This window comes from Larus michahellis, chromosome 2 (genome assembly GCF_964199755.1).
Source record: "Larus michahellis chromosome 2, bLarMic1.1, whole genome shotgun sequence".
NCBI lineage: Eukaryota > Metazoa > Chordata > Aves > Charadriiformes > Laridae > Larus > Larus michahellis.
Genome location: NC_133897.1, coordinates 38,542,963 through 38,568,636, shown reverse-complemented (window position 1 = coordinate 38,568,636; position 25,674 = coordinate 38,542,963). Strand labels below are relative to the sequence as shown.

The 25,674-nt window shown below is 42.1% G+C and overlaps 1 protein-coding gene across 5 annotated transcripts in view; it reads right to left on the bottom strand.

The window, feature by feature from the left end:
- CREB5 (cAMP responsive element binding protein 5) overlaps positions 1-25,674 on the bottom strand; it is a 256,757-nt gene that overhangs the window by 89,243 nt on the left and 141,840 nt on the right. Inside the window, exon 1 of one of the 5 annotated variants that reach the window (XM_074574927.1) lies at positions 8,963-9,036. The exons of the other annotated variants lie outside the window; for them this stretch is intronic. Coding sequence (XP_074431028.1) covers positions 8,963-9,009 — 47 coding nt within the window. The 5' untranslated portion in view covers positions 9,010-9,036. Of the gene's footprint in view, positions 1-8,962; positions 9,037-25,674 lie in introns of those variants that run through there. 5 annotated transcript variants of the gene reach the window in all.

Sequence of the window (25,674 nt, the reverse complement as noted above, 5' to 3'; positions counted from 1 at the left end):
GGGGTTCACTGCAAAAAGGCATTAATGTGCCATTACTTTTATAGTGGGAACGGCTTTTGCTAGCCAAGTTCCTGTAAAACATACCTTTGAGCTTACAGGGATATTAGCAAATGGATCCCTCACATGGTGATGGACAAAGCTTGTCTCCTAGTTTTGCAAAATATGCTGAAAATTACCATGAAGGCCTAAAAGTTTTGTTTGTTGTGATTTAATTCCCCTATTTTTGTAAAAAGAAATGGGAGGGGAGGGGGAGAAAAAAGTGGTACTTAAAACGGCAGACTGGTTTGGAAATACCTCAGAGATGGATATTCTTATAACATTTTATAACTTTGCAATTCTTGACTATAATCAGAAAATACAGATGCTTAGTCAAGCAGGGAACAAGACTTCGTTCAGCTGTGTATAAACTGAAAAGATATTTGGCTTCGTTTTGGCTCTCGTTTCAGTCAAAAATGGCTGGTTGTCAGGATTCCTGTTTTATCTTTGCATGTTTATCAGGCATCTCCTAAAACGTAGGTGACTGTCACTTACAGTGTGGTGGGAAAGCTAGGAAATGAAGCATAATTCATTCTCTCCCCAGTAGCAGCAATTCAGAGTCCATGGTTACACCTCTCACACAAGGTGCAGATGTTCTTTACTTCTCAAAACAAGGTGGACACAAGCAGGCACAGGATATGCCTTAGATGACATTATGTTCTTATCTCGCCATTTGCTTTTCTTATTGCTTTTTCCTCATCAAAATTCTTGCTGCCTCCCCCGCAGCACAGCTAGCTGGTGCTGCCATTGCTGCCCAGTGCAGGACCAGAGGACGGTTCCAGTCAGAAGGCACCTCTGAAGGTCACCTTGTCCAACCTCCTGCTCCAAGCAGGGCTAAATGCAGTATCAGAGCAGGCTGCTGGAGGCCTTTTCTAGACAAAGTGTGAAAATATCCAGCAACGGAGACTGACCGCACCACCTCTCTAGCTGGCTGCTGTGTCTTGCCACACTCCTCCTGCGGGAGCCTTTGTTTAGGTCCCAGGGGCACTTCTCTCACTGAAACTGTGACTTGCTTCTTGTCTTCAGATTGCAAAGTGGGGCAGACCCTGTCTCCTCTGTAACCACCCTATAAGTAGCTGAAGGTTGCAATTAGATCCCCCGTTATCCATTTCTCCCAGGCTAAATAAACCGAGTTCTCCTGCTCTCTGCTTCTCCTGATACTCTCTCCCTTCAACCCAGGGAAGATGGCAGTAACGACATCTGTCCTCTGTGCAACTCACCCACCTTTCCTTGGCTGCAGTGTGCCGTAAGTCTTTGCAGGCTCACCCAGGGACGTGTGCGCAGTTTTGGGGTGCCCATTTGCTTGGAGCTATTCAGCAGTCCAAACATTTTTCACCCTAAACTCCCCAAGGTTCTGGCTGGGTGCAGAGATTTTTTATTTTCCCCACAGTAGAGAAGAACTTTCTAAGTCCTCTGGGGATTGTTTGGGCAAACCCAAATATGTGACCCTGAGCCAATCAGTTAATTATTATATCTAGTGTTTGTCCTGTTTGATAATTACTATGCGCGAGAGGCACATGCCAATGCAGATGTGCCGCCAAAATCCAGTGCCCCTGTGCTCAGTGCTGCGTGGGGAAGCAGCAGACTCACACCATTCCTACATCCAGCTCAGTGAGTTCCACACTCCAAAAAAGTCCGTTTCTTTAAAACAAGTCTCCCCGAGATGAACTATCTTTTAAGGGGAAAAAAAAAAAAAGGAAAAAAAAGGAGATGTCAGATAGCACTGCTGCTGGCTGTTGCTATCAGTCAAGAATTTGTCCCAGGCACCAGGTGAGACCGAAGTTTAAAACTCTGGAATGTAACACGTGCGATTGCCAGAGTATTATTGCCTGTTTTATCATTTGCTACTCTTCACAGTTTCTGGGCATTTTCCCACAGAAACGAATCAGAAGGAACAGAACCACTGAGAAGAGAAACTGGCCATCAAACAGAAAATAAAATGCACGAAGCTTAATCATCCTTCAGTGTACAGCAAGTGCAAAACTGCTATTCTTTTTCAAGACCTTTTTTAAATAACAAAAAAAAAAATATTTCTCAGCAAAACCAATTACCAATTTGGAAGAGAAAGCATTTTCTCTTTAAGCAATTCCCAATTTCCCTTAAAACAATTGTTATTTGTCAAAAGCCCAACAACTATTGAACCTTGTTAGAAACTTTTCAATCAACCACATTTCACTTTTCTAAATAGATCTTTACAAATCCATGCTTTTACAACTAACTCTATACAATTTTTTTCCTGTAATATTCATTTATTTTCTCATTATATTTTTATAGATGTTGCTGGTAAGGTTTCGTACTTTTCCTGAAGTATTCTGCAGCTCTGTCACAGGGCACTACAAAGTCTTGTCAAAATAGTTTAAACTAAACTAAAAAATGGCTAAATTAATTACTAAAAGGTAACTTGCTACATAGTGTTTGTTCATTCAACATATTACAGTACCTACTGAATTGCAGTAGCTTCATCGGGTTTTGCTCTGAATGGAAAACGTTCCATACTGCACAAGATTAGCAAGTAAAAAACAGAACAAAACACTTAGTGATGCACAGCAATGTCCCCCTTTAACTGTTGTTTACATTTTTGCCCAATATTTGATTTCTCATTCTGAAAAAACTTGAAGTGGGAGGTAGAGCTGAGGGGTGCTAATACGGTTTCAATTTCAAACAGAGAGAAACTGGCATTCCAATGTATACACCTACATCACCACCTTAAGTCACGCAACTTGGAATCTTATTCATGTGATAAATTCTTTCTGATAGGATTGCTTAGGAATAACAGAAGTTAATTTTGCCTTGCAGCCTTAAATATACTGCGGGGGGGTGAGGGGGTCAGGGTGACTATATACACATACAGATCCACGCATACAGAGATTTCTGTACTAATCTGCACTTGGTGCACCACATCCTGGCTTCGTACAAATGGCCACAGGAGGTATTTGTCAACACTGGATTCCAAGGAGTCTCTTGGTTCAGGCAATTTGTAAACTCAACCTTAATTTAGTCTTTATTTTGAATTTTTAGTCAACCTTATTTCTACGTGCATTTACAAAAGAAAACTAAAAATGTTTCAGAGCAATGCGAATTCCTGCAGTCCTGTGAGTGACAGCGCGAGAGAAATACAGCTCACCCCCTTAGCTGCAGTGAAAGAAAAGTTCACTTAGATCTGGAAACCGAATAATAACAAAGAACACAGCACTGGAACTTTTTTTATGTGATACTGAGTGCCCTCAAACAGAGGTCAAGAGACGATTCGGTCCAGTAAATTTTTTTCTGTTCTGGTTTTTGAGACTCGGTTTGGAAAAAACTACCTCATGTTAAAACTGACATATAAAATTTCTGGTGCTGATGGGCTTTTCCAGTGGGGTAAAACATTCTACTGGTATTATTTTTGACAGGGCTTTTGATAACTAGTTGACATTTAGAGACAACGTAATGAAGTTTTATTATTATTATTTTGCTGCTGCTAATGGGCACAGATTTATTGATCTCCAGAAAACAGTGCCCATTGGAATGACATTGGCCCGTATTCTTTATGGTCATGGAGCAGCACAAGAGCTGTAGATATCTGCAGTAAAACCCGCCACCTTGTTATTTATATGAATACAACTTGTATTCATACTAATAAAGAGCTTTAATATGTTTGACTTAATATGTTTGACTAATGGCTGCAATTTGCAAAACATCCTGTGATGCTCTTGAATGAAAGATAGTACGGTAAAACAAAGACCACAACAGAAATACAGCTTGTGCTGATCTGAGAGACTACAGTTCTCACTCTCGACTAGTAAGTTTACCAAGACAATGGCTGGTTTTATTATAATATGCAGAAATCCTTCAGTAAATTGAAAGTTAGATGTTTTCAGTACAGTTATTCGTTTTAGCATAGGAAGTTGATGCTACAAGGAAACATCAGGAAATAAAATAAAGAATGGAAGTGGGGATGGAATAAACAGTGTTCCACTAAGTAAATGATACTTTCCTGGCTCTGTCAAGATCCAAAAGCCCTAAAAAGTAAAATGTGTGTCACTGGGGCTGAAAAATAATTCATGCCATTTGACAATCAAGGCCTTAAAAACGTGTTTGGAGGAAGTGGGGAGGGAAGATGGCAAGAACCACAACACAGAAATTCCACACCATGTTTAAAAACAACCACAAGCACCCACGTAGAGAGGAAATCGCCCGTTAACGGGGGTCCAAGGTTCATCAGTCTCTGGGATCACTGTGGCTGAACAAGTAGTTTTTCAGCAGGGCACATCCCAAAACTAGAGATGTTGAAAAATACGTGGGTGCTCAAAGGAATGAAAAGAGGATAGTTTTACGGATTTTTATCCAGAGCCCGTCAAGGCAGCACTCCCATTCACTGCAATAAGCTTTGGATCAGGTTCAACATCCAAACGTATTCCTCCCTCACTAGAATTGGCTGGTCACGTCGGAAACTGTTTGGGCAAGGTACCCCACCCATAAACAGAGTGTTCGGGGAGAGTACGGTAGTAAGCAACAAATAATTTGTCTCTTTGCCAAGATTAGGGGTTGTGTCTCCTACTCGTTCACCCTCTCAGACAATAAAACAAAGGCTATAGTAAGGTAATATCTCTGAGGCAATCTAAGGAGGAATGCCACATGAATGAGGAACAAGAGGATAAGGGTTTCTTCAATTTTGACGTCGAAAGTGGAAGAAATGAGTAAGTGATGGGGTACAGAAAGCCACTAGCAGCTGGATGCAGTGAAACCATCAGCTCCTTTCTCTGGGACTGTATAAGTAGAAAGAGGAATAGAAAGGAAATACAAACGTGAGCATGGAAAGAGAGTTCCACTACAGGAACTGCCACATCAGCTAGGTGGAAGACAGAGACACGCAAGTCCATTTGCAGGAGAAAGAGAGCATAAACACAGTTAAGTGGATATTAATGAACACTAAACAAGGATGGCAAGCCTGCTCTGAACTTACAAATCACATCCGCATTAATACCAAATGAGTTCATTAAGATTAACATTATTATGATGAGTATCAAAGGGATTAAAAGAGATTATGGCAAATAAGAGAGTCAGATAGGAATGAGATGTAATTACCTTCATATCTGGTTTATCTATAGCTGCAGAGAAAGACCCAGCATTCACTTCACACTGGAGGAACCTAACTCACATTTTGATCTGAAGTGTAATTTTCGGCAAAGCTGATCTCAACAGTTTGGGCTGAACTCGGCCCAGGCATGTGCAGGACGAACAAAAGAAGGGTGGGAAGACGAGCAGAGAGAGACGGGGAAGGGAGGAGGAGGAGGCCCATTCCTGCCCCAGCACCCTCACCCACGTACGCAAGACAACTTGGCCTTCGTGCCCACCATGTCCGAAACATGACATGAGGCCAGCCCTGCCACCACCTCTGCCCAACACCTGGCCTGCTCTGACCCCAGCACTTGCCACGCCAACTCTGAAAACTTCATTGGGCTTCACAAATACCAGCCAAGCCTTTCAAAACTGTTTAAGGGAAATAGTCTCACTGTAGAGCAAGGAAAACTGAGGAATCCAGGGGCAGAGGGATCACATTCAGTGAAATAAAAATAAGCAGTCTGATTTTCACCTCTTGCATTTGTACCGCAACTGCAGAGCCAATCCTTTTGTGCATGCAGAGACCAGCTACGGAGCACCAAATTACGGCTTAAAATCACACAGCTTATAGAGCGGACGTTCTGCCAATGCACACATTCAACAATGCAGGCGGAAATGTTACTCGGGATCTTGGTGGGGAAAATTTACTGGGACTCTTCCAGCCCAGCTCTGCTCTGTGCAGATTGCCTTTCTTCACAGGGCGACCGTGCACGGTCGGCTCTCCAGTGCAAACATCGCTTCCCAGCTCTGGTGTGTTTGGCCTCTGGTTTGTTTGACAGGTTACATGTGCTTCTGAATATATCTTCTGATGCTCATTTTCAGACTGCTGTTAACGTTTCTCTTGGCTGCTGTTTAAAAATTAGGTCCCTAAAGATATCATCCTTCAGTAAGAAAATCCTCTTGCCAGAAGGCCTGGCTTCAAACATGTTGAGGCTGACTGTCGGAGCTGTTGACCTCTGACTGTCCACAGGCATACCTGCACATTGGCTCCAAGGTAGCACAAGATGGGCAGCTACTTTCATTTTTCTGTTATCCAAGATGAATGTGCATTTCAAAAGCACCTGTCAACCACAACCAGAGCACCAGAGCTGCCTGGCTCTCATCAGGACAGTTATACCTCATTAATTATATGCTTTGTTGCTTCAATAGGAGATATATACATACACACACACACACAGACACACACAAGTACACATATGGAACTTACAAGTGCAACTTTTTGAAAGAAGCCTTTAAAACTGTTTTTTCTGTGGTGCTGTGTTGAAATCAGTGAAGTAGCAGAAGTAAATTGTAACTTAAGAGTTGTAATGCACTTCTGAGAGTGCAGAAGGATTTACATCTTTACATCCTCTATTTAACTTCACCAAGCATGGATCAGCAGGGTGGAGAAGATGAAGTTGCTCTGTGAAAATCACGAGCAAAAGGCAGGGTCATCAGTCAGTCCAGGCTGACCAAAGCACCAAGATGTTCTCCTTTGCTGCCCTCCCAGCCAGGTGAAATTTTAATAGCTAGTACCAGACAAGGGAGACTCTGATCCCCCGTGGAATGCAACCCCATGCCCAAAGAATTCCAAGCCACGTTGCACAGCATACTTTATATGTGTTTTTTATAAGAGAAACAGCAAGGATGCATTTCTGCGTGGGCAAAGATAGAACGTGACAGTCTGTCATCCTCTGCCCAGTATCTTGCCGACATGGCTAGACACTGTCCTAGGACAACAGTGACAGACTTTTCCCGCACAAAGCCTCCAGCCAGAAAAAGCAGGAAGGGAAAGAGTGAAGACAAGTCCACCCCAGCATCTGAAGCGGGCAGGCAAAGGGAGGAATCTACGCGGCTTTACTCTCATGGTCCGTGGAGCTGCACTTCCCAACATTTCTAGGAGAAAATATGAGTCAGAAATCCTACGGGAACTCCTGCAGCAGCACAGCTCCCTCCACAACCCACACAACCTCAACAGAGCACTGCGCAATCTAATCCATATGGTATATCTGCACTGCAACGTGGGCCAGAGCCGGGTGCGGCCTTACGTTAGGCTCTCAAATGATAAAAGTTTGGCACATGAGCAATTGTTTGTGCTTGAGCAGTTGACTGAGGAGCTTCGAAATCAGGGCATTTAGGAAAAACCTGGGAGTAAAGTGCAGGGACATAACAGCTAGACACGAGATGGCTTTGCAGAGGGCTACTGGAGGGAAGGGAAGGCAGGAGCTGGTCAGGGGCTCTTGCCTTGTTCAGACGGAGATGGGGAGGTTTTGCCATCACCTCAGAACAACACTGTTTGGTATTTTGCTCAGTTAGGCCCCAATACAGGTTTTTTAAAACATCACCAAACCCTCAAAAGTGTGTTTAACGCTATCTTTAGTTTGACAAGCAAATCTTTGGTCTGCTGATGACCCAGTGGACACGAATACAGTGCTTCCCTCTGAGACAGAAATTCCCTGAAGGGGGCACTTCCGAGAGCATTCTTAGGAGCAGACAGCTCTTGACACAGAAACCTGATGCAGAGCTCCTCCGAGCAGAACGGGTATCCCGAGGACACCAGCATACACCTGGTATCCCACATCCATCCCACAAGCAATGCCTGAGCAGAGGCTTAGTCAATGTTAAACTCTACGTGGCCCACCCTAAGGGGGTGTACTCGCAGTGAACTTGAGGAAGAGGTAACTTTTCTCCCTCCCCCCCAGACCTAGAAGCTGTTTGCTAGGTGGAAAAAAGACTAAAAGGTCCGTAGGGAGACAGACAGAATTAGTAAGACAATCGCAGTGCTCTGTCCCGCAAAAGAAACCCACATGGGCAGATGCCCCAAATCACAGGTAGTTCTGGAGAGCAGAAGTGTGACAGGAGGGGGATCTGCCTGCTGGATCGGGACCTCAGCGGTCCCAGCAATGGTGAGAGAGCAGCCCATCAAACAAGCAAGGAGCCTGGGGCGAGCTAAGGATCAGAACACTGGCTGACAAGTGTTAGGGATGAAACGCCGAGGCTCCTCCTCGGCATGAGCTCTGCAAACTGCGTCCCTTAAATGTTTTATTTTCTACAGCGGATTTCCAACAGCAGGAGCTTTTACTCACTCTGCTAGGCAGAGGCTGAACTGCTCTCCTCGTACAGTTTCAAATTAGCCAGCTCCGCTCGAAGAACCACCCCTTTTTGCCTTTGCCTTTCTCTTTTCTTTTTGCTCTCTCCGGGCTTTTTGTGAAAGAGACACCCAGTTTCAAGCCATTTAAAAAATATCAAAAAACCCTGGTGGAAAATAATTTGCAGCTGTGATAATATCACATTTTTTAAAATACCGTAATATAGTTTTACTTTTAATAATAAAAGATAAAAAAGGGGAGTCTGTGAATAATTAGAGAGTGCAGTCTGAAGCCAGTTACAGTCACTGCAATTGATAATAAACTTAAAGCCCCTTGACAGCAGGTAAATGCTTTGCAACCCTGACCCCCTTCCTCTCACATTACTTAACAGCCCTGCAGTTCCAGCATTACATCACCGTCCAAGCGATTGGTTCCTGCATTTTAACTCTCTCCCCGTCTCCTCCGATTAGGAGCAACACAATGATGGGGAGGCGGGGGAGAAAAAACAAAACACAACAAGCCACCAAACTTCACTCAAGTTTGCTTGTGCTCCTTGTTTGGGTTCGGTTTGGTCGAAAAACCAGCTTCTGCTGCTAAGAGTCGAGGTTACACACGCACCAGAAAGCAAACTCTGTCGAAGTGGAAAAGAGAGTGGGAAAGGGGGACTAGGGAGGGGAGGAGGAGAGGAGGAGGAAGGCGAGGGGGGGGGGGAAGTATATAGAAATCAGAAAAGGAAAAGAAAATTAAAAACAAACCTCATGGACATCACTGAGCCTGAATTCCCTGCTGAGGTGCAGAACATGAGAGCCCTGGAATGAGTGTATGTAGAACTTGAGCCAAAGCTTAACTAGCCCGAGTGAGTCATATCCTTCCCATTTGATTCCCGTCCAAGTGATGATGTAATGCTCTGGCCCTCTCCCTCGCTCGCTCCCGCTCGCTACACTACCTCCCTCCTCCCCTTTTCTCCTTTTTAGCTCAGTTGCTGGTGAAGTCACCATTTAAATCTGGCAGAGCTGAAGCAAAAACTTCAATGTAACCAAAACAGCCCCAGGCCAAGTTCCAGCCGTACTGAGACTCGGTGGTGCAATTGCCATTGGAAACGAGTAAACAGAGAAAGAAACAGTGCCGCCTCTGAAGGGCCTGCGCAGCTGCCGGCCGGATTGCAGGAAAACCCAGGGATGGGGCTGACATGATTGACGGGGGCTGATCAGAAGATATTGCGCACAAACCGGGCTCGCTCCCCGATGCCCGCATGGTCCCGAGCTTCGGGAAGATCCGGCAATTGGGAAAGGAAGAGATCGAGCCGGTAGACAAGGAGGGCAGCGGAAAAGCCGTGAAGGGGAGGCAGCGTGTTTGCGTGGGTCTGGGGAGAATGAGTAGCGCTGCTTTTACAGGGTACGCCGTTAGACTGGGATTTCTCTGCCTCAGCCGCGCAGGGCTGGAATACAGCCCCGCTCGAGTTTTTGAAGGCTAACTACAGGGCTGTTTCTTGCTGCGCCTGCAAACGTACAGGTGCAAGGCACTTTTCTCCTCCATTACTTAAAAAGTACCAGAAAAGTCCCAAACTGTACAGCACTGCAAGATTATGAACCAACTCACCAATGTGTTGCTGCTATTGCTTACCCCGCATTTAAAACGGTTCCCTTCTGGTGTTTATCTCCTGAGTCTGATATTCCTGACTTTTTTAAGGATAGAGAATGTTTCTAAGTGGAACTAGTAATAATTTTTCACAACAGAAAGAAGCTTTTCAAGTGTGCAGGCATTAGCTATTGTGGTGCGGACTGCTCTGCTGCATCACATTGCGGTTTCTAAGTTCTCCTCATGTTAAATGCTACAGTGACCAGGGCTGAAATACCTCCCGTGTCCTCCCCTACAGAGGTTTTTTTCACTGTTCATCACTCACAATTAAATTAATTGTAACCAACACAGTACAAAACAGTTATTCCACAAAAGAATGCAAAGCCTAAGCAATAATAACAATAGTACGTGAAAATGCTTAAGCAGACATACCATCCCTCAGCAATCCAAAGACTAACAGTTTCAATGTCAGGCTGCAGAGACATAAGCATTAATGGCACCTGAAACACTGGAGAGGTATTTAAAAGTGATTCCCTTCCTTATAAATCAAGAACTTGGCATATTTTACAAAGTCGCCTCACCCCATGTCTCAGAGTGAAACTCAGTTTTCCGACAGTCAATAGACATACCTATCCCCCCAAATTCAGAAAGCAACAGGAAAACATCAAAGCCAATGTGTTTTCTTCCTTATAATGATGTGAGTTTATAGAAAAACAATTTCTATTGCCTAGCAGCATTTTACCAAAAAGGGCTTTTTTTGGGAGGGGATTCCTTAAGTGATCACAGCAGCGATTTAATGCTCCTTATGTAGCAAAGGAAAAGGGACTGTTGTAAAATACCAAACCTTCCTCCCAGGGATGCTCTTAGGGTTATAAATTATCTTTAGAATATATTTCTGTGGATCAACACAATGGATCCCACAGTCGTGGGTTCAGTCTTGAATTCAAGTACATGTGTTCAAATGATTTTTGCTTAAGGTATATATGATTTTTACAGACAGAATGAGAGCAGAAAAACCAAGGGTTTATCCTATTCAATTAAAAAAACACAGTTCTCTGCAGCAGGCTGACCTGCTGGATGACATCCTCAATTGATATTGATGCTGCAGCCACTCAGAGTGACACCTTTATCAAGCAAGGCAGCTCTGAATTAGAGGTGATCGGCCATAATTATTACTGGCGCCACTGAAGCCTGTGGCTTGACAGCATCAGATGTGGTTGTTATAAAGTTTGGTCCATTGTGTCAATGGCCTGTATAACTCATTTATGTCTGAATTACCAGCTATTGATTTTTTGTCTTCTGTAATGTAATAAAATAAAAGTTAGATCATTCCTAAAGCTTTCTTTTAATTCCAGCCTTGCTGATAGTTTCATTTTAAGCTCAGCCCACTTCTCCCTCTCCATTTAAAAAATGTGACTTCCAACCCTTTTTCTGTGCATGTCTAAGAGGTCATCTTCCCTCCTTCCTCCTTTTTATTTTGTCCTCTTACATTTACGCTGCTGGATTACATAGCTTCTGCTCAGCCAGTTATGCCACTGGCATTGCTATAAACTTTGTCATGGGCCTCAGGCAGATCCCTGGCTCAGAACAGCTTGAAACTGATGGGGAATGTGGCTACAACTGAGGCACAAACTTAAGTCTCCAGGCCCACCTTTGGAAGGAAGGAAGCTGCCACCAAAGAGAAAAATGATTTACCCTGAGGAACCCGGGTTACTGCTTGTGCATATGCATCCATTCCTGTAGCCTTTGTCAGTGAACCGGCCTCTTCTCACCCTTCTGAAAGACCCACGCTTCCACCACCTGGCTGTATTCGGGGCAAAATGCAGCCAAACAGATGATGCAGGAGCTGCAGGGTAGGTCACTGTCCTCCCCAGGCTTCAAGCGCTTGCCTGGCAACTGTGCTCTTTAAGAAAACTTTGTTTACCAGAAGCAAGAGCAGACCCATTGTCCACCTGTGAGCATCTTAATCAAAATATTAGAGGAGTGACTGCATTTGTATGGCAAATGGCCCTTTTAATTAGTATTACCTTCATAGGCATAAACTCAGAAGAATTCAAGTGTCCTGAAAACAGCCTTTGTCTCATAGAAGATATTTCCAGGAATTAGAGCATTTTCTGAAACAAGCAAGAAAGATCCAAGCAGCCTGAACTGCCAGTCATTTTTAACTGTTGTGTTTATACAGAATTCCCATTTCAAGAAGCAAACTGCTTTAAAACAGAGCTCACGCTCCAAAGGAGTTAAAAACTTATTTTGCTTGCTGGTGGGAACACAAAAGGTTCTTTCCAGGCAGGTATTTCCAAGGCCTATTGATTTTTTCTTCCCCCTAACAGGAAACACTGTTTTCCCATTTTCCTTCCTGTGACAGACCAGTTAATGATAAAGAATGTCCTGTGCTCAGAGGAAATTCCACTTGCATGCAAGAGCTCCCTCTTTATCTGTTTACTCGCCTGTCTTTCCCCCCCCCCCCCCCCCACTCCGCCCCCATCCTTAAATTTCCATGTTCAGCCACGCTCAAGAATAGGGCTGTTGTGATGAGAGTTGTGGGATGTTTTAATTCTAATGGGAGCCTTCTTCAAAGCAGCGCCCTGGCCAGCACAGTTATGACTCCAGCTTAGCTGTCTAGCTCAGGAATGCTTGCAACACCCTCCCCGCAGCATGTTTCATCCTTGGGGAGAGGGTGGTGGGGCACACCACAGATGTTTGGTGTAACAGAAACTCGACAGAAATCACTGCTCCTGCTGAAAGTTTCCAGTCTGAACAACCAGAAAGCTCTGAATTTTGAGAGCCCAAATGTCAGAGCGCACTGGGATCGTCTCAAAAGCGTATTGTAACAAGGAACTGGGTGTACTACAGTTGAGATTGAGGATGGACAAATCATCAGTTCTACATGCATTTTAGGTGAGTGTATCACAGCCTTTGGGACTGACTTGTGCCTATTTTGATCAGTGGCCCAAAGCATCGGCTAAGACCCTATCTGTGGATGAAAGCTGTTTAGCCGGATTATTTTTTTCTCCGCTACTTGGCTCTTAAAGAGGCTTGATTAAGAAAATATTCTGTAATAATGGTCCTGCACTCAGGAAAGTCTCATTTTCGTTCTGACATTATTTTTCATTTCTAACCCAAGAGCCTTACAGTCCCTGTGGAATTAAAGAGGCCAGATAATTTCAGGGTTAAATAAGCTTTAATGACTATCACATGTATGGAACCTTAAACCTAGTATTAAAAATTATTTTTTTAAAGTGGCATCTCTTCCTTTTTTAATTTAAAATAACCATCCAGGTGGTTTCCTAAGGATTTCTTTGCAAATTGCTTCCAGTGAACCTTTTCAGTTACAGACCACTGCAAACCCATGTGGTGTTATTCAGTGTTCAGTTCAACTTGGGTGTCCCATGTTTTTGTAGTGGACAGAGGGACTGTCTTTACAAGTGCCTGCACAGGGAGACTGTGAGGTCTGAGCAGGCTGGCTGTCCCTAGCAGGGACGTAAGAATGCATAGGTCCACCAATTTCAGCAGAACTAAAGTAAGGCAGGGTCAAGAGTGGATTTTTCAAATTGCTTATGAAATAATGGGACGCATGTTCCCAAGTCACTGGGGTGCTTCGGTAAAAGCCGTTCTCCTTGAAGGAGACTCAGGTGGAAGTGCTCAGCATTGAGCTGTATCAGAGGTAGAGCTGTTTCTTCTATGAGCTCTCCAAATTGTTATGAAATAGAATACGTGGAAATATCCTTTGTGAGGACTGCCCCATATTTCTTGTACAGAAGCACTGTAAGAAACTGGACTGGACTAAGTCTAAATGAATCCTGGAACAAAGATCTCCCTCTCTCACTCATATGCACAAACATGCCGCTAAGGTAGAAACGCACTACTGAAAATATTTAAGGAAGAAGAACTACCAAGAGTTTGGGTCCAACAGCGCTAGAAACAGGTGTTCTGCCACAATCCATGCATATGTGCAATGGGCACGATACCCAGGAGACTTCTCCACAACATTTTGGCAATGAATATTAAGCCAAATCTTTAAGGACGATCTCAAGATAAGAAACCCTTCCCTGGTGACAGTCCTAAGCACGTTAATACCACTTGGGATGATGTTTTTTGTGCTGGGGACACTCAACCACTAGGAAATGGAATTGCCTACTTATTATACACTCGCCAAATAGCTGTGGGCCAGTGATGAGCGTCTGATCTGGAAGCAAAGAGCTCTGTATCCAATTACATATCACTGAGTCATCCGGTCCGAGTAGCCAGCTATTTTATTACCACTGTAAACCACAAAAACCTAAGACAAATAACGCAGCAATTTATGCAAAATAATAAATAATGCTTTACATTTCTGTAGAACCTTTCACCCTGAAAGATCCCAAAGCACCTTGCAGGCCAGCCATAAAAAGTCATGCAATGCGATCACCCTTGACACGGGAGATGGCAGCCAGCCAGCACACGGCACAGGAGTGCAGAGGGGAGATGTTGACTAAGGACAGAAGTAAACAGCTGCAATTATTTTAAAAATGCCATGTAATCTTTAACGCTCATGCATAATGAACAGGAGGTTCCCTTCCCCCAGTGTGATTCTGATTGCTCTAATGGATAATCAGCACGTGCTGGTTGAAAAGTGGAGCCACTGCTATTTTTAGAGTTGCTTGAAGAAGCTTTGCCATCCATGTACCCTAAATATTTTGACCCCAGACACCTTAATCTTTAATGTGAAACTCTGCAGGCTTTACCTTGGACCCAGGTTAAAACTTGTATCACATATAGTCACATCACTGCTCTTAGAGCAGGGAAAAGGATCTGGTTTTGATGTTCTTTCCCCATTGTGCTTCTAATGGACAGAAAAGTAAGATGAAATTGCAAAATCTGGATTGAAAGAGCAAACTCATATGCCGTAATTAAATATGCGCTGCAGAGCACAGTATGGTAAGCACTGAACAATAGTACAGATTAGCTCTGAAACAAATTTTAGTCTTTCCCTAAACAGTGTTCTTCATGCATTTTTGTTAGCCCTCATCTTTATTTGTCAGCATGATAAAAATAATTGATATTCCAATGATGCTTAAAAAAATAGCCAAAGCTCTGGGACTGGGTTCCAGTTGGAAGAGGAGAATGCTGGAACTCAGATCTCCCTCATTACAGCAGAAGAGATTTACAGTGCTATCTGATTAAAACACACACACACCACTTGCTTTTAAAGATACATCCTCTTTTGCTAGTAATCCAGCTGATAGTACAATAGTTCCTCCATGAAAACGAACAGCTATAAGCAACCACTAGGAAACGTTTGCTGCACTCTTGCTGGACAAATTGACTTAAGTTTTGAAGTTCCATGAATTACGGGCAGCCAAGTAATTCTGTTGGTCCTGGCTCATCTTCAGGCACAGAGTTTACACCACTCAATCACTATCAGGATGATGAGAATTCATTATCCAAGTGATACCATTTTTAACTCGGCTCTATCCAAAGACCTGATCTGTACTTTTAGTACAGATTACAATTTTTCGAGAATGTTTTTGAAAAACAAAGAGTCTGCAACACTGAGACTCAGATGTGGCCACAGCCGAGGGCCAGCCTGCAATTCCCTAACTTGCGGTGACTCCCATTGAAACATAACGTAATGTAAAGTTTTCAGCGTAACAAGTCAGCCATAAGAATTAAAACTCTATTGTTGATGACATAAAGCTATTACATGATTAGGCATTTTATTTGAAAAGGGAAAACTATTGTCTTTTTCCTTTTTTTTTTTTTGAAATGGGAATGAAACAGGAAATCCTAGTTCAGTTTCCTTCATAGTAACTTCTCCAGTCACAGCCTCATTTCTGAAACCAAGTGAGGTCCATCTGCACCCACTTATGTTTTTAGGATTTACATACTCTGTTTAGTACTCCAATGCTTTTCTTCTGGAAAAGTATGGCTATCTATTACTTCTAAACATATTAAAAATAAACAGATCTCTCTCAGACACTCACACAAATCCTTTCAGGACTCTGAAAGGAAAGCATCTGCATTTTACTGACATCAGCGCCAGAGTTACACCACCGGTTTTGCTGTAATGAGAAATGAAAGAGAAATTATTTCTAACTTCACTTCCACATTCTGTGGAGCAGGATGCTGCTTTACTTTTAACACCAGTTCCTGTGAATCACAATGTACAGACAGCTTTTCTACTCTTGCATTAAAAAAAAACAACACCCAAACAACAAACGCAGAATAAAAAAACCTAGCTACAAAACGTTTGTGTGCACTGAAATAGCCAGTGGGTAAGGACATACACCACACTAACTGTGCCTACCAGATTTACACATGGAACAGTCATCTGCTTGCATACCCCCTAACACCAGCCTGCCTGCCACCGTGCAAAACCAAATGGTTGTGTTTGTCCTTAGTGACCACAGCCCATGTCAGTGAGGCGCTTCTGTAAATTCTGTATTGGAAAAATCTCACTGGCATGCTGGCATCCCTGGTGACTTTTCACATAAGGATAGAAGATTAATTTTCTGTTGAAAAATGAACCGCAGTCAGCTCAATTTTAAAAACCCCAACAAACTAGACTGTTAAGTTGTTTAAATGAAAAAGAAAAAAAAGATTTATTATGGAAACAGAATAAACAGATTAAAACAATGATGACTAACTCATCTGAGAACCTGCGGAGTTCACTTACAGCCCAAGATTCCCTCTAACGTAAGTGGACACTTTTGTGAATATAGCTGAAGAGTTTTGATACAAAAGAAGCAGTGCCTAGATCAGTTTCCCTGCTTAACTGGGATGTGTCCCTTCAGTTTTCAACCTTCCAAACCCTGAGCCTTTACTGTTTCTCTCTTGTCTCGCCAAAACTTTCCCTTTGCCTCCTCCTTCCAAGTAGCATGAATTTAATTTCTTAGGATTTAGAAATTTTCTACTGTCTTTGTCCCGCATGTTCAAGCTTTTTTGCATTAATTATTCTGCATGGAGATGCCAATCTGGATTCAGCTTGAAACCACTTCAGGGCTTATATATTCTTGTAATTGCTTCATAACTGGAACATATGTCTCACCACCCTGCACGTCAATAGTTGCAACATCGTTTTCTCTGGCTTTTACCAATGCAATTTTACCTCTTTCATATCTGTCCAGACTCCTGCTGCAAAGACTTTTTTCCCAACCCTTTGCGTTGAACATGCCAACTCTCTCTGTGCATTCCTTAATCAGCTCAGTCTTTCCTCCTGAAATTACTTACTTTCATTTTCGAGACCCTTGGTAACCAACCTCCCCCCACCTTCCCTAGCGTGTTCTAATCAGTATTAAAACTTAGCTCCAGATCAGTCCACCATGCCAGTCTAATACCTCCCAATGCCTCTGGAAAGCCGTCTTCCTGATGCATCATTATTTAAGAGTGCTGGTACCTAGGAAATGAGCAGACCAGCACAAAAGCTTCCTGCCACTCCATGACCACTTACCACTCTCCATGAGCCCTCCTCCTACATAGCTGTTTCCGCATGATGAGCTCCCAGCTTCTTCTTCTTCTAGAAATTTTTATTAGTCCCCCCAGGCACAGCCTTGCATTTTTTAATATTGAATTTCATTCCATTGCCGTTACTTCAGTACTCAAAGCTCATCCAGGTTTTTCTGGGTTGTTTTTTCTTTTCTTTTTTGTACGATATCCAGGTCCTTCTCTGTATTGCCAATGTCTCCAAACCCTGCGTCACCAGCAGTACTTGTAATACTTGAGTTACCGTCATTAGTGAAAACTAAACGAAATCAGGACTGTACTGAACATTGTGTAGCTCCACAAGTAGCCTCCTCCAACACAACACCTTCCTTTTCAACACCACCCGGTTCTTTCCCCGCCAGCAAACCCCATTTTTAAGCATGCTGAACGAAACCTACCTGCCCTATTTCCTAAAGCAGATTCCCCCACATTAGCCGTAGCTGTTGAGCAGACCACAGCTGTCAGCAGCTTTTACCGAGTGGGAATTTGTCCGTGTGAATAACAGTGCAGGACAAAGTTTACCCTTATTTACTGATTCACTCCCAGCCCTGCCTGAAATTTCTCTTAGCGGATAGGGTGGGATAAACAACCTTTTGGAAAGTTTTGAAGAGGAGAAATGTTTTAATTACAGTGGAGATAAGTTGTATTAATACTACTGAAATATTTAAGCAACATTTCAGATGTCTCCTGACTCTCAGCACTTTTATCAGAGGAATTTTGCATCTGTGCCCCACAGACCTGAGAAGCCCCCTGTGTCGCTGCATGCCGTTCTGCTCTGATTACGCTCGTTATTAGGCAGTATCATTATGTAGAATTTTCAGCGTTCCTAAAAGGGATTTCAGGAATGCCACAGCAAAAAAATGGATGGTTTGTTTACTTGATTAATGCCGTGATCTGTGATTACAAATCTGTCTACTGTTGCTTTCACAGGAAATTATTTCAAGAACTTCACTTCTGGGTGTTGCTTAACATCCAGCACCGACTCCACTATAAACTCATACACATGATTTATCTTGTGGCCAGCATGTGTGGGAGGAAAAATCTAGGAGTCTGACAAAACTCTTCACTCCCTCTAACTTTCAGGCCATCAGATGTAGAAATCTAGACCGTTACACTCCTAAGACCATTTGTAAATCCTCAGCCAATCCAAACTATTAATATTGAGCTAAGTGAGTGCAAAATGAAAGTGATTAGGCACATCCTTTTTTAAAAAAATTTATACGCACATGTTTTACTAGCTCTAAATGTTAAACCAGCCGATTACATCATACCAACACAGTAAAAATGACTCCAAGGTAACCTAGGAAACTGTTTTTACTAAATAACAACTGAGTCCCTTCATTTAATCTCAATTCACACAAAACACAAGTTTAGCTTAATCTCCCTTCACAGCAATGTCATGGTGTAATTCCACGCTGTCTGTTCGGAGTGGCTGGGATGCTCTTGCCGTCGGTTCGTAGGGCAAAGCTCTCCGGGGACTGCAGCAAGGCTTTCTCAGATGAGGGGCCCTTGTCTGTTGGAGTTGTTATTCTTGGTGGCCTGCCAGCAGCCCCAAATTTGGCAAGGTTCAGAGCACAAACTGCAGTCGGGTTGCTTGATTATCATGAATGTTATTATTTTTATTCGTCAGTTAATATGTTTTCACTTTGCTGTGTTTTAGTTTTGCTTTGGTTGTCCATGTTGGCCATTCTGTGTCTCCAGCCTGAAGAGACCTAAGAATGGGCCGCCACCACAATCATCATCTAGCTCTTACCCAGAAAAGCTCATAATGATTCTCGTTCCTCTATATTTTGGAGGCCAATTCGTGAAATCTCTATTCAGTTGCATCTGATTCCTTAGTTGGTCAGCATTTTCAGAGTGCTCAAACAAAAAGGTATTAAATACTTGCAACTACTCTTAAAGAGATTTAGTCAAACGGGAGCTGATCAGGTAAACACAAAGCAAAACCCCAAAATTAATTCTGGGATGTGATTGATGTGATGTGACTTCACCTGCCTTGCTGCTGTGCTCATAATACACATATTTAGGGGCATATATCTCACACATACCTAGATAAAAGATATTATCATATAGAAAGCATTATACATATATTACAAATGTGACTATGTAAAAAGATAAAGCTGACATTTAGTTACATTAAAACTTATGTTTACAGTTGCATCTTCATTTTCATTCTATCTCCCTTTTTTAGATACTTTTAAAACCTTCCAAAACTTTCCCTTTTTAGGCTGAAATACTGCAGGCCTGGTCTTTGCCAGATAATGAATATTTTAAAAAATATTTCCTTAAACCATTTTGTCTGTCTTTTATAAGGACAGTGAAAAGTGTAAAGAGTCGTACAGTCAGAAACCCTGGGAACTGAGAGTTGACCTTTGCCATGAAAACAGTCCACTAAAAAAAAAGCTTTAGAGTGCATTGATAAAAATTAGGTTTTACTTGGTGAAGCCCTTCAAAGTTTTGTTTTGTTTAGGCCAATTATGTTTTCCACGAGTTTTCTTGCTAAGCTTTAAATCACGCACCTCAGAAAAACAACTCTATTTTTCATTTCAGCTAACCTGGCTTCCATAAAAAATTTATAGGGACTAAGAAAAAGGTCTGTAAAGTGCAGAGTGCTAGTGAATTTAGAAAGAAGCACAGATGAGAGACAGGGTGATATACCGTCTGGAACTCAGCTCAGCTCGTTTGCAAGAAATGTTTTCATATAAGAGCTTTCTGTTTTGTCTTCTTCACACATATATTTGATCTAATCTGTTGGCTCTCCTAGTCTACGATACCAATTTTATTCTTCCTGTTCTCACTTACTCAGCCTACTCCAGGCTACATCTGTGACCTCCCTAGTCCTTCTGCTCCCTTCCACCCCATCTCTTCCCTTGCAATAAAAATACCAGTCCCTTGAAGTCTCGTTCTTCTTTTTCCTGAGCGAAAACTCACAACTCAGTTCACCAAACCACTACTCTTCTTTTTTCAAATCCCACCCAACTCACGTCCTTCATATTGCCTATCTGCATCGAGCTAATAAGCTGCAAAACCAGCACAAGGGACCAGCTGAGGTATCTTCTCTGCCTAAACATGTTTGCATTGAGCTAAGCTTTCTTTCCCACCTATGAATCTGCTCTCGCTCGGTAGTCTTGCCTCTCACTCGGTAGTCTTGCAAACAAAATTATCTCATTTGGAAACAGCCAGGGCCACTGTACCTTTACAAACTGCTTTAAGAAACATGTTTTTAGCATGTGCCAGTAACGTTTTAGGTAGAAAATGGACTGAAGGGTCACAGAATGGATATAAATAGAATAAAATAATAAGGATCCTTTTTTCATCAGAATAGTCTTAATAACTGAAAAAATTCAGAATTCATATGTTTTACAGTCTAAACTGTTGCTAAAAATGTTTTTCAAACATTTACCACAAGGTGCCAGCAGTTCTTTAATGCTTTTTTTATTTTCAATTCCTGCTGTATACATTCAAAGCAGGGGTACAATGAGGCAAGGACTTCAGACAGGGAAGTCATAAGGGTTGTTAACAGCAGGATCAGAGACCATTCATAGAGAACAAGATCCCAGGCATACACTAGTACCTTCAAAAGAAAAAAAAAAAAGATAAGGGCAGGTTTAGTAATCTGCACAGAGTTATAAAGCATGCCAGTTTGTGGTGGTTTGGGGTTTATTTGTGCTTTTGAAAGTAGACCAACTCTGGTAGTCCAGCCTATAGTGAAGATACTCAGCTACCAATGTCTGTTTTGCCTAGATCTTAGCCCCTACAAAAAACAGAGAGAGAGAAAGTAAATAACTTATAAAATATAGCAGCAGCTGCTCTCTTCAGTTATAACCTCTCCTAATATTGGAAGACTCACACAATACTGCTGTAAGCCACCTATTAGGGGGCAGGGTTTATCTAGAATGAGGGGTGCTGTGCAAAGCCATTTACTATTTGTAAATTTATTAATAACAAAATATCAGTTAGGACTTGTTGCAGTCAAGTGGAATTGTATTCCAATTAATGTTAGCTGGGTAGCGTTGATCCTACTACTCATGAAGATTTACCAATATTTAAGCATCAAAATCAGACTTTCAGCAGTGAAAGGAGAATAATTCTGTCCTAAATCAGCAGAACTTAAAAGAGACTGCCTTCCCAGCCTGTTTTATTGCATTTTCTATCATATAGCTATATCATGAAAGGTTATTATAAAAATTACCTGAAAGTATCCATACACGTTATATACACTCCATTAAGTCTTAATATTTTATACATATGCAGCTCTCTCCGCTCAGAAAGGGTCACAAAGCAATTTACAAACAATATACGCAGAACTAACTTGAGACATTTAATGCAATATGGTCTCCCTTCATAGAGATACATGACTAAACATCCCCAATGAGTAATATGGCCAGCAGCCATAACAGCCTCAGGCTGTGATCTGGTCTGCTCTCATAAGCTAAACAGGGTTGGTCTTGGCCAAATGCATTTGGGAGCCCTCCAAGGAAATCCCAGGGTGCTTCAGGAAGCAGAGACGGTGATTCAGTAGGTGGCACACTTCCCCTGGAGTCAGCAATGAACCAACCACTCCAAGGGAAACCTTGGTAGGTGCAACACAATTAACCAAATGGGATTTCAGGCAGGATCCCTCAGCTGAGACTGGTCATTTGTCACACTGTCATGATTTATTAGTGAAGCTATGGATTCTGCAGTTAAAAACAAAGAAGTCATTGCTGTTGAGCAGTCCTCTCTCTGCAGAGCTCCTTTAGTTTGGAGAAGTTGAAAGAATTTATTTCTAGCTTTTTCAGTTGCAAACCTTTTGTTTCAAATGGGAACCATCGGTAAGTGCTGCTGGGCTTTTTGCTTCTCACCAATACCCAGCGAATTTTTTACCTCCTACCCACAGTTTTAAGCATAGGTGTGTGAATCCTTTCCTTTGCATCAGTAGGTCCCATCTAAAGTACCACATCCACTTTTAGGTACTGTTCCTACCTAAAGGTGGGTTGGACAGAGAGAAACCTTTGGACAGCTAGAGAAACACTTGGAAGTCTAGAAAAGAAGTAAGGACAGATTGAGCAAGCTGATTAGTCTACAGAAGACAAGACAGGGTGGACGTCGTACATTTTCAAATACAGAAGAGGCTGCTGAAGACAGAAAGAAGAAATAATATCTTTCTCCCTATCTACATTGAGTAGAACCAAAAATAAAAGGAACTTTTATTTTTGCATCAAGGAGGATTCAGGTTAGACTGAAAGAAAAACTTGTCTCAAATTGAATACAGTTAAGCACAGCAATAGGATGTGTGCTCTGCATTTCTGGAGGTTGTCAAAAACACATTAGAGATATTTCTGTCAGAAATGATGTAGATGTTACTTAATCCTACTTTGGGCAGAGGATTGGATGAACACTTGAAGTCCCCTCCAGCCATATAGCTCAGTGATTCCATAATTTTTATGAAAGCAAAAGATTTATAGCTTTAGCAATACAGATTTCTTCCTATTTATATTAAGTTTAAAATAATAATAATTCCACCCTACAAAAAAAAAAAAAGCCTAAAACACATCACATCTGATAGCCTTAAAAAACTGTGCCAGGATGACAGCAAAAATTACACATTCTTAAAAGTTTTATGCAAAATGAGTCTTGTGATCTTGCTCTTCTTTTATATAGACATAATCAGAGCTTTCCACCATTCTTTCCTTGGAAAGTCACAGAGAAGAGATGAGTTTCATATCTGAGTCAATAAGTAATGCCATGAACAATGAGGAATCTACTAACACTTCGGGAAGTGTCAGATCATTTTCTATTTAAAGAAGAAAGGGGGGAAAATAGGGGGAAAGGGAAAAAGAAACACATTCCCTGAAGCACAATTACGACCTCAACAAACACACCAACTTTTCCTGGAGGCTTGCTCCTCAACTGGGTACCTGTTTAGCTCCTGATTTCAGGGCAGTTTGGGTCTTCCCCCCTGGAGCTTAAGTTACACTGATACTAACTGATAACCCTTTCTCTGATGGGGCCTCTTGCACCCTGCATTAAAAAAGCTAAGGGTGAACATAGTCCCAGAGAATATATTGCTAAAGTCCAGCTTAAACACCCTTGAAACTTCCCTTCCTTTCCCTGTTTTGTTTTGTTTTCTCTTTTGAACAAAGGCAAAAAAGTACAAAGCTACTCAGTAATTTGGATGATCTGGGGGAAAAAGTTTTTGCCAAGTTATTTTTTAGGGAAGGCCATGTGGGTAGATCGTTGTCACCTTAGAGAGAGATGAAGAGGCAGTACATAAATATAAGAAGAAGAAAGGTTTAACACAGCCTGAGCAGTACTGGCATGTGGCCCTGAGAAAAAACATGCTTTTGGGTCAGGATGCTGAGTACAGGGGTCTGGGGCTGCAGAGGGGACGCCATCCTTGGTCCTTCGATTGCTCCCCATGCTCATGAGAAAAGGACCTAATTTCCTGCAGTAAATATATATATACTTCAAAATATTCCTGATCCCTTCAACAATTCCTTTTCTAATTCAGAACAACAATACAGCCCCTCGGGTCTTGCTTGGCAACCTGTGTCAAAGCAGAAAAAAACCCTGAATGTGAGCAAATTAAATTTCTTATAAACCTTAAAATGCATTTTTCCTACGATTTCGGTAAACAGTTTCAGAATGTAGATAGGATGACATGTATCTGCTAATTGCCTTTGTTAGTTTGCAGGCACATAATCAGATTTGTTAGAAAAATAGCCTCGCAGGAGAAGGCATAGTTTATTCTTCAATGAATGGCTCTTAACTGAGATTTACAGTACAGACAGATTACAAGCTTTACTTTCTCCATAGAAAGAAACAAAGAATAGAGCCCTTCTAAACAAAATATTCAAACAATTCAAGAGCCTAAAGAAAGAAAAGTCTCTCTTCTTGGCTAGACAGTTTTGATACCTTAATGACTGTAACATTTTAACAGCTGTGGGAAAACTGACATTAAAAAAATACCCAGCCTAGAAACATGGTCTGTGTACAACATCTTTGAGCTCTTATGTTTTATTAGCAATTTGGATTCATTACTGTTTTAAGGAGGAAGGAAGGGAGGTAGATGTTCCTGAGAGCTGTTTCTCTAAATGTATTAACCAGAGATTTCCAAGCATGATTTAATATAACACAACCCGATCCTCAAAAACTGGCTAATGGGTGAGATGTCACCATTTATCCCTTCATTGAAATTCATGCTCTGACACGGGAGGTCAAAGCAGGTATTTGAGCGATCTTCCTTATGAAAATGAGATAACCTCCTTTCATCCCAAAGCCTGCTCTGATCTTGCTCCCCCCCTCCCTTCCAGCCCGATGCTGGGCGGCAGCTCACGGTTACCACACTGTCACCTTCCTTTTGAATTATGATGCTCTGAAAGAGCGCTGTAGTATTTAATAGCCTGAGATCACAGGCTCTCCTGACACAATACTTAACCAGGTTCTGCCTTTCTTTCAGTGTGCTCATTATTTGCACATGGTCTATGACATCCAGGGAGAATATGTTATCGCACAAGTTCTCTTTTCTCCTGCTGTTTGCTCTTCCATTGTATTTATCTCCCTTACCTGACAGGTTCTCGACTGTGCTGTCAATTTTGTCAAAAAACGAGCGTTAGCGCAGATTTGGGAGGCCCTGTTCGCTAATCTTTTAGGAATCCTAAGGTGCCCTTTAGGATTTAAAACAAACACTGAGGCCTGAAAATGACTTATGTTCTGAAGCTCAACACCCACCTCCTGATTATCCCATTAGAAATCCCTCGAAGTCTGTGTTCAGACTTCATCAGTCTCAACTAGTCAGACCTCAGGGTGGAGAAATGGACATGATGAGTGTTCAGAAATATTGCACAGGGAGACATTGAGAGAACGTCTTGTGGTAAGAGAGTTTTTAGGGGAGTAGTTCTGCTTAATTACAGCCATATTGAAGCTGTGCTTTTGGGAGGGATATAAATAAGGTAGTTAACAAGCTGAGACGAAAAATCCACTTCTTTTGCCCTTACAGATGCTGAGATCCCAATTTTGTTACACTTAAAAAGGTTTGTTGTTTTATTTTTAATACCTAGCTTCCTCTCCTAGCTCCCACCCTTGTTAGAATAGGACTGAACAGGAAAATGGTATTTCGCTATTTGAATATATGTTGAATTAATTTTTTCCCTGGAAGGAAGGCCAGCAATTACTCTTTTAAGTAAGCCATACAGCTGTCTAACACAGAAAAATCCTCTCCTTTTAATAATAGTTTACATCCAGACCATGGCTATTATATCCTCGTATGGTGATCAGAGCGCCCTTCAGGGAAGACCACAGCTCTGGATCAAGCAGCGTTGGTGATTCCCTGGGCAGCACAGCCCTAAAAACATCGCATGGGCTTAGGAGATAGTACACAGACAGAGGAACATCCTCCCAGTGCAGCAACCCATGTATCAGTTAGCAAACTCAGTTACTTTTCCAG